Source organism: Cupressus sempervirens, chromosome 3, assembly GCF_028749045.1.
Source record: "Cupressus sempervirens isolate cs-2001-9-10 chromosome 3, ASM2874904v1, whole genome shotgun sequence".
In the NCBI taxonomy this organism is placed as follows: domain Eukaryota; kingdom Viridiplantae; phylum Streptophyta; class Pinopsida; order Cupressales; family Cupressaceae; genus Cupressus; species Cupressus sempervirens.
In genome coordinates this window covers 241,152,818-241,166,805 of record NC_143120.1, presented here as the reverse complement: position 1 = coordinate 241,166,805, position 13,988 = coordinate 241,152,818, and the positions used below count along the sequence as shown (strand labels likewise).

The following is a 13,988-nucleotide window of genomic DNA, read 5'->3' as shown; positions in this document are numbered from 1 at the left end:
CTTTAGAAGAGTGAAAAGTGGTAGCATGTTACTTGGTGATTTTTCCCAAATTGAGTTTCAACATTAAATCTTAGTGTCATACTTGTGTGAATTTTGTTTTTATGTTTCATGCTATTTAATATTATACGTTTTTGTTATTCAACATATACTAAACAGAGAGCTAGTGATGAGATGAATAAGTTGAATTACCGATCAATTACTATATTGGTCGAGTGGATTTATGAGATTGATTAAGTTGTTTAAGTTGTTAAAAGTTGAATTGGTACATCTGGACTTGAGGATAATTGATTCACTCCCCTTCTCTAATCATTCTAACAACTAATGCATGAACATAAAATAGTTAATATTTCTTTACCTAATGGTAACAAGTTATGATTGGATGAAATTCCTTTTTAGATAACATTTTGTAGGGTATTACTTATTCTAGTGTCATAAGAATCATAATGTATGTTATTTTATGTCCAAGGTCAAAATTTTTCTCAAGTTGTAGAAGTTTTTAATGGTTTTATGTCTAATACTAGTAGAAAGCATTAGACTCATTTGAAATCACAAGCTTGGGCCTTGCCCAAGAAGCAAAAGTTATTAATAGGTTTGTCTAACCTTGGTAGAGAGCATTAAACTTATGTGAAAATGGATTTTTACATTTTTGTAAAAGAATTTTGATGATTGCATTTGCTATATTGGATTAATGACATTATATATGACTTTTTTGATACAAATTATTGGTTGCTTGAATAGAAATGGCTCATCAGTGCTTATTTCATCACTTTATTTGGATTTGTTAGTTGGATTGATAATATTCAACCTATTTTTACATGTCAACTACAAAAGTAGAGTAGATTTTGTTCAAGAAGCAACTTTGAGTAGAAATAGGTAAAACAGTTAGATGTAATGGTCAAAGTGACACATGTTTCACCAAAACCTAAAGTATCACACTCATATGAAGCACATTGATGTTCAATATCACTACATTCCTATTCATGATTTATACAAGGTCAATACTTTCATTATAGTGTAAATAATATCACTAAGCCAATGATCACAAATAAGTTCAATTAGTGTAGAGAGGCCATTGTCCTTTATTTTCCTAGAGCTTGATTTACCTTTCAATTTCCTATTAAATGTCTTGTAATACAAATACAAAGCATGACAATTTTAGGAGTATGTGTAACATTAACCTTGAATTCCCAAGCCTTTTAATTATACTTTAACTATGTAGATAATTAAATAACGTCTAATATTCAAACACCATGGAATGAGGCCAATATAAATGCCCATATGAGCGAGGGGATTTATTTATTATTTGAGATAATAGGGTCATTGTGAAGTACCATATTTATTAGGAAATTTGCAAGGATTTGACCAAAATTGCAAGTTGCCAAGATGATACTTTATATTTGGTGCCATGACAAGACAATTTAGGCCCTCATAGAGGTAATACGAGGAGATATATATTATTTCAAAATGCTTGGACATTGCCATATGGGCATTGGATTTTTTCCATGGCTCATGGTTTTAGATATTATTAAATGATATATTGTCTCTTTTTTCCCCATATTTTTGCACTTCATCTTTTAAGAAAAATGTACAAGCATGACTCCATTTAGGTGATTTTTTTTCCACACTATGTTTTTTTCCATGTATATTTGGTATAATTGTTTACATTGTAGGATTTTATTGATTTGTAAGGTTGATTCTTCATCATTTCATTGCCATAAATTTATTGGATCAACACATTGTCATTAAATTAAAATCTATATTATTAATTATCATCTTTTATGTCATGTATGTTATATTTTCAACAATAATGACCCTAGGAAATTGTCACATATTCAAATTCATGGTTGGACATAATGTTAATGCTTACACTAGACCCCATAATTACAATAATTCCAATGGAACACTCAAACATTCAAGATCACCACATAAATGAGAGGGTCATCAACTCTATTGGTTCTTTATGTATGAATATGGGTGCCTAGTGCTACATTTGCATGTGTGAAGATGTGGCATCCAATATCAATTGAGTGAGCCTTATATCATCTTTGATATATGAGGCACTTCTGGTTGACATCATCATATCTATTGCACTTACCAATGGAGCTTATATATTGAAAATTATTTTTGATGGAATAAAAGAAGGTGTTTATGGTGAAGATGACCTAATTACACATGGCTCTTTAGATAATTATAGTGATATAATATATCAACTACAAGTTATTGATCTTCTGTTGTATAAATTAGTTGCATGGATTGCATTGGTGGTGCTAGTGCAAGCTATTTATCAATAGTTGTCTCTTTAATCTTGAGTAAAATATTGTGCACCCATTATTACTTTAATTGACACGATTATTTTGTGTCAATTCAAATAAAATAATTTATCTTGGAAACAAACTTATAAACTATAATAAACTAGTGCTTTGTTGTTCAAAATTGCAAACATACATATTCAATAAATTTGGATATGAGTGAGGCCACGTGACCAAGTTACAAAAATTCATTAAACAAAACTAATAACATCAATCTATAAGAAAATAGACACATTGGAATTAAAAATCCACCCTTTGCATCATCAAATTGTTCAAAATAACTAAAGCATAAACTAACTCTTAAGGATTGCATATTTACTTGTAAGAGAATTGAAGGAGCTCCTTGTGTCATGTCATTTCTATTACTCTATTAAACACTCACGCAACAAAAACAACTAGCTAAATAGGCAAAAGCCTACAACACAACGGTAACTTGTGACCCTCTCACGTGGGAGGTCTTGGGCTCAAGTCTACTCGAGCTTAACATATATTATTAATTAATTACAATAACTAATGCCAATTAATCTAGGCTTCACCCATTATACAGAAACAATTAGAGCTAAATAACTTTGCAATACAAAAACAATTAAACAATTCAAGCAAGGCAAAATTCCAACTTTAGAAACTATTCCCTTCCAACATTCAAAATAAGTCATTATGCTCATATTAGTGCAACTATCCACATTTACAGTTTTCTAATATTTAGATATGTTATGAAATTACACACATTTTTCATGCAAAACAACATCTTATATCTATTTATCACAACCTAGCAATATTGCAACACAACATATTTACAATTTACAAACATTCTAAGCAACTTGTCAAACTATCATTCTATCATATAAACTTGTTCAAACTAGCCTACCACCTCACCAAGTGAATTTCTTAGATATTACAAACTCATTTAGAGATTCCTAATTTAGAATCTCTTCTTTGATCTCGAGGCTTGAACTTAATCTCTCTATTAAGTATCCAAATGAGTCATTGTGACTTGCTTTCACTCATGTCTTAAAAGTTGCATGTCCTATTCTAGTGCATACAATTGAGCTCATTTGCCTTGCTCTAAATGGAGAATGCCTTGCTAGGTCAAGTGGCCTTTTGAGGAGTATTCCAAGTTTCAAATTTTAATATATGAGGGTTGCAATGGTAACACAATGTTTGCTCCTAAAAGTAATGCAACAACATTGGTGGTTGGCAAAGGTTCATTTAAGTATATTGATAATACAAATAGTACTAAACATTAAGAGTTAATTGAAGTAATAATATCACAATAACTTTTTAAATTTTTGAAATGAATATTTGGGTTTTGATATGTTTTTGTATAGCATACAACTTAATGCCCAAAGCTTCCTAATTATTATTATACCTTTTTAACTTTTATCTAATATATTAATTTTATATCAATTTAACCAATTAGAAAAACAACACAATATAATCCTAAGAAATTATTTTAAAAAGATGAAAATTAAATTAAAAATAGTTAGATCATGGTACTCACTTTGGTTTAGGAAGACCCACAATATATAATTTAAAATATCAAGTTTGTTTAAATAATGTGAAAAATATTGTAAGCATCAAAGCCAAAATTTCCCAAAATTCATAGATTAGTCATACATATATGAGGAAATTTCATTCTAAAATATATTTTTGATTCATCTCATAAATAAACTTTCCTTTGGATAAAACATCTTTACAATGTACAAACGTTCTTTAAGAAACTTGTCAACTATCATGATATCACATACACTTGTAAAACTATCCCACCACCTCACCAAGTAAATTTCCTAGACATTACAAAGTTATTTTGAAATTCCTAATTTAGAATTTGTTCTCCAAATCTCTTAAGGCTTGATTTTTATCTCTATTAAGTATCCAGATGACTTAATAAATCTTTGTGACTTGCTTTCGTGCATCCCTTAAATGTTGCATATCCTATTTTAGTGCATCACCTTGCTCTAATTTGAGAATGCCTTCCTACATCAAGTGGCCTTATGAGGAGACTTTATTCCAAGTTTTAAATTTTAATACATGAGAATTGCAATGGTAACCAAGTGTTTGTTCCTAAAAGTGATCAATGACATTGGTCGTTGGCAAAGTTCCTTTGTAATATACATGATATTAAACATTAAGAGCTGATTGATATAATAAGATCATAATTAAATTTCTCCTATGAATATTGAATTTTTTTGATGTTTTTGTTTAGCACAGAACTTAATGCCCAAAGCTTCCTAATCACTATTATATTTATTTTTACATTTTCCAATATATTAATTTTCTATCAATTTACCTAAGTAGAAAAAGAACACAATACAATCGTAAGAAAACTATTTTGAAACGGTGAAAATCTAATTAAAAAATAGATCATGGTACTACTCACTTTGGTTTAGGAAAAGTAGCAATATATAATTTAAAACATCAAGTTTGTTTAAATAATATAAAAGATATTGTTGTAAGCATCGGAACCACAATTTCCTAAAATTCATATTTGAATGAGGAAATTTCGTTTTAAAATATATTTGATTCTTCCCGAGTGGAGGGCAAAAACCGAAAAAAAAAAAAATCACATTCGTTCGGATTAAACAAAACGGAGTTTTCCAATTGAACTCGATCAAGGAAGGATATGCCAGAATATTATGCATGTATAAGCCAAATTTTCTTCGACTTCCTCTCCAGTGACGGGATTGACTCACTTTGCGTCCAGGCGGATTTTATGGAAACTTGTGCACAAACTTTTTTGGGTAGATTTCGTGTATGGTCTGTGACTGAAGCTATAAAATCCCTCATTTTCCCTTTCTGCATCGGGAAAAACATTCATTGAGATATCCAGGATTTGGGTTTCTGGCTAGAAAGTTTCCTGTTTCCTCTTCCTCGAACCGGAAAAACATTCTGTAGAGGGAATTATTAAGCTTTAGACTCCCCTATTTTCCCCTTTCCGAGCGGGAAAGTGTTCTGTGAGAGTTTTAAGGAATTGGGTTTTGGGCCGAGAATGGGGAGTCTGTCTAAGGAAGTGGATGAGATATGGGAGCAGCTGCGATGCGAGGCGAAGGAGGAGGCCGAGGCAGAGCCTGCCCTGGCAAGTTATCTGTACGCCACAATTCTGGTTCACAAGACAATGGAGAGGGCTTTGGCTTTCCATTTGGCCAATAAGCTGTCCAGTTCGACGCTTCCTAGCACACTGCTCTATAATCTGGTGGTGGATGTGTTTGCAGAAAACCCTGACATACGCCAGGCGATTCGAACCGACATGCTCGCCGTGAAGAGCAGAGATCCGGCCTGTGTTTCCTACTCCCATTGTATGCTCAACTTCAAGGGCTTCCTGGCCTGCCAGGCGCACCGTGTGGCGCATCGCCTCTGGTCGCAGGGTCGATTCGCGCTCGCCCTCGCTATCCAGAGCAGGATTTCTGAGGTGTTCGCCATGGACATGCATCCTGCTGCAAAGATTGGGCAAGGTGTGCTCTTTGATCATGCGACAGGGCTTGTTATCGGCGAGACCACTGTTATTGGCGATAATGTGTCCATTTTGCACCATGTTACCCTCGGCGGCACCGGCAAGCATGGCGGCGACAGGCATCCGAAGATTGGCAATGGGGTTTTGATCGGCGCCGGAGCTACCATTCTTGGCAATGTTAAAATTGGTGAAGGGGCTAAGATTGGAGCCGGGGCTGTCGTGCTCATCGATGTGCCGCCCAAGACTACTGCTGTTGGAAACCCCGCCAGATTAGTTGGGGGAAAGCGTAATCCTACCAAATTGACCGAGAATCCCAGTGAAACTATGGACCATACATCTTTCATTACTGAATGGTCAGATTATGTTATTTGAGATTATTTGAATTGAGTTTTTCCTTCCAAATAATTTTACAATGTAAGGTGTACACTCATTACAGAGAGCTTAGAGTGCGTGAACAGCGTTACATATAGCAGTTGTTTGAGCATCCTTAGGGAGTTTCTCTCCTTTTGGACTCCGTTACAGAGTCTCTGAGTGTTTCAGGGTCTTTAAAAGTGAGTTGCTTTTATCGGTGGACGCGGATTGTAGTAGCTGTTTTATTGTAACAGTTAGTCCTCCTTTTGAAGTTATACTTTGGAACATATGTCATATATACATATGTTTTTCAATAAAATTCCCATCGTCCCAAAAACTTTTGATTATTGTTTGTGGCAAAAATATCTCCTAGACTGCCATGCCTCACTGCCATGCCTCTAAAAAATTAAGCTGTTTGATTGTATTCACAAACGAGGACTCACTTTGGGATAAATTCCAGAAACTTTTGATTATTGTTTGTGGCAAAAATATCTCCTAGACTGCCATGCCTCACTGCCATGCCTCTAAAAAATTAAGCTGTTTGATTGTATCCACAAACGAGGACTCACTTTGGGATAAATTGATCTTGGACAAATTTTCTAATTCAATAATCATGAACGTTATTGATTATTAGGCTTTGTGTGATTCATTTATGAATTCAGCTAGTTTCCCTTGTAGTTAGTTGCTGATCAGTTTATAGATATGTTCTTCAGAGTGTGTTCTCTTATTACGGTGACATGCGAAGAAGTGTACTTTTAGGAGATTTTATCGTATAATGTACTTTTTGTTTCTTCTTCGAAATATACATAAAGAGCTCTAATAGTAAATTCTGGATCTCCAAAGAATTTAGGTCCTTAAAGTGCCTTTGTCTGTTACTTGATATGTAAAGAGATCGAGTAAGATGCTATCCCATAAAAAGAGCTTCGGCACATAATTTTATTCAGACAGTCCTATGGTGTCTGAATATTTTCCTGAAAGACGAGTGCTAGTAATTAGGGGAGAGGATCCAGTACTTGAACATGTTCCAATAGTTGTGATAGGAGTTGTTCACATATACCTACACTTATTGACTTAATGTCCAATTGTTTTGACAACATTGTACCAATACTTGTGACTTTAAAGTAGTTAGTACAATGCTAACTGCCCAAAATTGAATAAAATGCACAGTTAGTTATAAAAATTAGCCAATGATGTGATGCCACATCAGCTGTTCAACTATGGATACCCTTTATGCATGACTATTGGTCTCACTTTTTTTTTGGCCTGTTTTAGACAACTTGGCAAAAAGCATGCTGATGTGGCATCATGACGGGTGACGTGGACTTGAAATCTTAGTTATAAGTTGGTGACTCGCCAAGTAAGTTGCTGTATAAAATTGCAAGTGATTTGAAATTTTTACGTAGGGTTTTGATAAGCGCGAAGTTAGGGTGTTCAAATACTGGGTCCTCTCCCCTATTATATAAGTTTAATTTCACTCGTAGAAACTAAATTATTTAATGCAATAATTACAGACTTTCCTGATCAATAGAATTTCTATGATTCATAAACGAATTCATTTAGTTTCACTTCTTGTGAGTTTGCTGATCAATGTAGAAATATGTCCTTTACATTGTGTTTTCTTATTGAGATGAAATACAAAGAAGTCTGTTATTTTGTGGGGGAATTTTCTTGTGTAATTTGTTTCGTTTCTGCTTGGAATGATAAATAGAGAGCTCTCAGAAAATTTTGAATCCAAGGAGTTTAGACTCAGAAAATTAAGCAGAACAGCTATGTAAGTTATTGGATTCATCAAATGAGACATATTAATGCAAACCATGAGACAATTCCCTGCCTATAAATCTGCTAAACCGATTAACAAAGTGATAACGATTGGCAGCTAACTGGAAAAGGGAATGAAATGAAATTGAGCACCTCAGCTATTATTGACACCTATTATAGACACATTTAGATTTGCTATTCAATTGAAATGTTATATCCATCTTCCCCTTTTAATGCTACATCATCAAAGTTACAATGTAAAACAATATAATAGATATTTAAATGTTATTTTTCGAAAACAATTACTGGACCGATAAGACATCTTAAAGCTTCTCCCCAATTTGCATCAAGCTGCTCCCTAACTGCAGGTAAAGTCACTGAGTTTTGTACAAGTTCTTAACATCATTGGACACCATTTGCACATGAAATGCCAAAGTACGCTCATAAAAGTATAATATTGAACTTAACTTGATCTTGGATCCTCCTTGAACTATTACACATTAATAATTGCATGTATGGTATGTCTCATAATCCTAACAATTATATTTACCGATTCTTAACTTTAGGTTTGGGAAGGCAATTTGCACAAATTTTACAATCAATTGTAGTATGACTTAATTTTCTGTAGTAGTAACATTCTCTTTTCCATCATTTTCTTGGAAGAGCTCAAGCTGTGTATCTTCTCCTGAATTTTTTGTAAAGCCTAATTTCTTCAACTAAGAGAACTGAAATCACATCTGAAGTGTGTGAAAACATTTGATTGAGTAAACGTAACATTGCTATTTTTTGAATGTAAATTATTTAACAAGATAGCTTTAGTGTCCTTATCAACCACAGACCAACTTCTGTTAGGTTTTTTAATGAGAGATCTCAGATTGCTTATGTTCTTAGACAGTAATTTTGTCAGACATGTCAAAACTAAATAATTTTAGCTTCAAAGAAAATTTTGCATTTTTTGCTCCAAGCTACAAATTTTATCATGCCAAATTTCTATTCTAAATCAACATGATGCAGTTCTGAATCTGAAAAAACACAGCCTATAATGGATTTAGTTATTTCATTTTTTAGTTTCCCAATCAGCCTTCCTTTCAGCATCTGTAGGTACTACTCTAGTGCAATAAACTATAGACTTTTGTTCATCATTTGCATTTGCATTTTCACTTTCCATGAGTGAAAATTACAACTGTTATATTTTTTTAAGAATTAGTTCCTTTTTTCAGATACTTCTACGATGAAAAACAACAAAATACATTAAAATGTTGCATGGTAGAAATATTTACAGCAGCAGATTTACACCCTCACATACTAGCTGCAGCAGGTTCTCTAACATTGTGCTATTCTTCTTACAGTTCTTACACAGCAGGAAATAACACTATAGCCATTATCTTCACATTGATTTGCACTCTTGCTGCAGCCTTCTCCTTTGCAGGGCAAACATGACACTGTTGTTGAAATTCCTTTCATGCTAACTAAAAAAAGAATATAGAAACAACTTAACAAAGTATAGAGAAGACAGAGTAGCACATAAGCTCTGATTACCAAATCAGAAAATTAAACAACAGAAAAGATCAAACAGAACAACAGAGATCTGAATGCTGAATAATTCGGTTATTGTATTCATCAAATGACACATGTTTACACAGACTGTGAGACCTCCCTGCCTATAAATCTGCTAAACAGATTGACAACAAAGTGATGAATGTTGACAGCTAACTGAAAAAGGGACAGAAAATAAGGTGTTTGAAATCATATTGAGCACCTCAGCTGTTATTGACACCCATTGCAGACAAGTTTAGATTCGCTATTAGTTGGAGCATTATATTTGAACATTTAGTCCCTTGAAGTGCATTTTTCTGTTACTGAGATGAGCTCTAGCAAGATGGTATCCTATTAAAAAAGCGCTTCAGGTCTTAATTTTAGTCAGATGGTCCTATTGACACCTTGGACTTAAGCTCTTAATTTTACTCAGTTATTGTATTCATCAAATGATACATGTTTACACAAACTGTGAGACAACTACCTATAAATCTTCTAAACAAATTGACAACAAAGCAAGGAAGATTTACAGCTAACTGAAAAAGGGACAGCAAACTGAAGGTGTTTGAAATCATATTGAACATCTCGGCTGTTATTCACACCTATTGGAGACAAGTTTAGATTTGATTCCAACATTTAGTCCCTTCAAGTGCTTTTATCTGTTACTGAGATAATATGCAAAATGCTCTAGTAAGATGGTATCTTATGAAAAGGGCTTCAGCTTTTAATTTTATTCAGACGGTTCTATGCAATCAGACAACTGCAGCTAGAGGATTAGACTACTTGCAAAACAACGTCAGAGGAATAGAACTGCTTGCCCAAGGTAAGCCACATATTGTTCGCTTAACTATTAAAACTACTCGTAGCAAGTAAGCTGCACATTGTAGGCTGATTTTTTTTATTTTTTCAAAACTCAAAAAAAATGCATCTTATATCGACTGTTTAGAACTATTAGCAGTAACTAATGACTCATGATGGTCCATATGTCAGAACAATATATATCTCACATGAAATGGTTTAAATACCTGCAAGCATCATTTCTGATGCTTCAGTATTATAGCACCATACATTTAAACTATAGGAAATTTGAAACTGAAAAATTCAAGAAAATAAGAATGAAAATTATTATTAAAAGCAGTAAATCAACACCTTTGGATCATGATGCTCTGTAATATCCCAAGCTGGATATTTGCCCCAAATTTCTGAAAGATTATCTCAGAAATGTAAACAAGTAATTTCATTCAATTTATCTCAAGACTCAGATTTAACCAGCAAAAACCCAGAAATACCTAGATTAAAGTATATTTTCAGAAATGAATATTTCATTAATCTCCAATAGAACAAAATCAAAATCCAATCTTAAATACGGAACTAACAGTCAGATTAGAAAACTGGAAAAGAAATTTAAGCACAAGTGAGATACCTATGTAATATTTTCAATAGATTATAGGTTTCTGTATACTGCATCCGAGATTGAGGATTCCGTCCTCAAACTGGCCCAGATTTCTCCAAGAGAGAAAATAAATTCAATAACACAAACTAAGTATTTTTAAGCCCAACCTGCTACTCTTCACATTCCTTCCTCTATTTCTTTATTTCCTTTAAAATAGCCTTTTTCCAAGAAATAAAATTCTCATAAGGACAGGTGAATCGCGAGGGGCATTGGATTCCTCCTTCTCATGGAGTTCAGAAAATTAACACTGATGGTTCTTCGAGAAGGAATCCAGGCCCTGCTGGTATTGGGGGAGAGGCTCGTTGCAGTTTTGGTGAAGTTAAATTATTTTTCTCAGTGAATAAGGGTGACCATACTAACAATCTCATGGAGGCTCAGGCCATATATGCGGTGTAACAATGTTGTTTGTGGGGATGGTGCAAGATTATCTGTGACTCTGACTCTCAAGTGGTGGTGAACTTGCTTTCCTCGCAGGAGCTTGAGGATGTCAGTTGGCAGTTGGCCACTGTTGTTAATTAGACTCTTCTCTTTTGTACCTCTCTTGAGTTCATTAGGTTTACTTACATTCCTTGTGAATGAAATAGAGCTGCTGATTGTTTGGCCAAATGGGCTTTTGGTCATGCTCCACGCTGGAATATTATGGATAGGGGGCAGCTTCTTCTTGACTTGTTACAAGAATTTGACGAACTTGTTGCTCAGGATAAAGCTCCTTGTTGTAATCTTTTTTGTTTGAATAAATTTTTACCCCTCTTTTTCCTAAGTTCTCATATACTAATAAAATGACATTTGATAATATGAACTTATAAAAGTTACTTTACTAGTAAACCATCTAAATCTTCAGATGTTAAAATGAGCGATAAGATGGACTTGGATAAGCATGTGTGATAGCTCATTGGAAAGGTCTTGATGAGACATTCCTAGTCCAACACTAAGATTCCAATAATGTTGAGCATGCTGATTCACTAAAAATAGTAAGTATTTGGAAACCCCATTGAAACAACTGTGATTGGTTGCCAACTCAAATTGTCTAGGCTAAAACTCGATTTGATACCTAAGAAATCCTAGTTAGCCCACATGACCAAGGAAAAATGAGCTAATGACACATCAAAACTTACTAGCCAAGAAAAGAGGACATAATAGTCCTCTCTTCCCAAAGATTGCTTTCCTTCAAGCAATCTACATTTGTCTGCAAAAACTAAATGCTTGGATCCCATGTTTGCCTCAAGATTGATAGTTTGCCCATGTATATAAATATTTCCAACCTTGGAGTTATGAAGCAACTCAATATGAACCAATTTACCAATCAATTGCATACCATGATCCCAAATCATCTCATGCGCATACTCAGTTAGGACAACCTGCCATGCATTGCTATCATAAGAAAACCTAATTCTCCATCCAATTGAGTACCTTGCCCAGTGGTAACCACTTGCACACCTAATATCAAGTGGTGGTGGGAGTTCAATAGTATACCAACCTCTTATGAAAAAAGGGATGCAAAAATTCTCTCCACCCAACTCTTTGATACATAGCCACCCAAGAGAAGGTTCCTCCTGGACCCCAAGTGAAGACCAGTGTGGTATCCTTGATATCAATAACCAACTCCTATAATACTTGTGTCAATGACGAGGATAAAACTAGCCAAACTGACACAATCACCATGCCAACATATTGGAAATGGTGGAGTAATCCAATATAAGGTATCGTAGAAGTGATCATCTCAAAAGGGAACGACTTAGAGAGCCAATCCATATCACTCCTAGAATTGTGCATAGAGAAAAATCATGCCAACTAGCCAACTCTCGTGCACAAGAATGATCCACCGAAATCTCCAAGAAGGCCAGGGATGAACCAATATCCTCTCAATTGATTGAACATGATATAATGCTTAACTATGAGCTCTAACTATGATCTAGTGCAACTAAAGAATCCCAATCCTAGAATAGTGTGATATCTTTATGTAACTAAAATATAAATGAGAAATAAATAAAAGAACAATATAAAATAAATAATATATCATTATAATAATGCATTAGAGTAGTAAATATGGAAATGAATCAAATGATAATGCAATGGTAATAATTTCATATAAAATAAAAAATAAATTATAATTGAAATATATAAATTGAATCATATATAATATGGTTCACATATATAATGATAATATTAATAATTAATAAACATGGTAATACTATATAATAATAATAAAATTAATATGGACATATCCCTTCTCATGATGAAATATATAAGGGAATATTAATTCAAAGAAGAGAGATGGAGAGGGATTAAAAACAAATCATTTAATATTTCAAAAAGGAGGCATTACAAATAATTAGGGTTTCAGATCGAGGCAGTATAAATTGAAGCATGCCACGAAGATCATCAGAGTCTTGCACTCAACTCTGATCTCATCTTCATTATACCATAAGTGGTGAAGCCAATTAGTGGGACCCACCCAAACTACAATACTAACTTAGTCAACATTCGGGTCCTAAACTAGCATGCTCTCATGTCCAGTGGCTATGAGGAGATACAAATTAATAGAGGAGTCTAAAACCCAACACCTGCATCCAACCTCTTCTAGACCCCCATAGATGTGTTGACTCTACAAGTAATCTAGCTTGCAGCCATAATCACCTTGTAACCCTATATCTACATGAACCGTTTGTGATATAACAATATGATGGAAAAGAGATTGGTGTCCTTGCAAGTAATTCCCATAATTATTTGAATTAGATACTTATAACCTCTAGTCCCATCTTTTGAAGATGGTAGGCCTTCATCTCACAATGGACTAATCCACACTTGTGCCTCATCAAGTCCTCCATGTGCAAATAAAAATAATAATAATGAGCACTCCTCAGTGTATAGTCGCGATAAAGAAATCCAACCTTACTTAATGGCTCATCACTAAGTATGATTTGCTCATTGAAAGAAGATGAATCATGCTCATCCTAATCGACTCTAGTGCTATTTTCACTGACAACCTCCTCAAGTGTCACATCTAAATTTTGAGCTAAAGCAGAGAGCCAAATTTAATTTATGATTAAGCTCAACAATCTGATCTTTTGCTTTATTAAATGCCACTAAGGTAACCTCTAGGGTGTCGATCATATTTGAGGGCTCGAAA

The 13,988-nt window shown here is 34.1% G+C and overlaps 1 protein-coding gene across 1 annotated transcript; it reads left to right on the top strand.

Annotated features, from left to right (window-relative positions):
- The first annotated feature begins 4,829 nt into the window (after positions 1–4,829).
- Positions 4,830–6,458, top strand: LOC149565757 (serine acetyltransferase 5-like). Its single transcript, XM_089819248.1, has one exon. It carries the CDS (start codon positions 5,299–5,301, stop codon positions 6,130–6,132), a length of 834 nt encoding a protein of 277 aa, XP_089675374.1. The 5' UTR covers positions 4,830–5,298; the 3' UTR covers positions 6,133–6,458.
- Positions 6,459–13,988: the final 7,530 nt, after the last annotated feature.

Coding starts and splice junctions, on each gene's coding strand:
- LOC149565757 (XM_089819248.1), top strand. CDS start 5,299: ATGGGGAGTCTGTCTAAGGAAGTGGATGAGATATGGGAGCAGCTGCGA.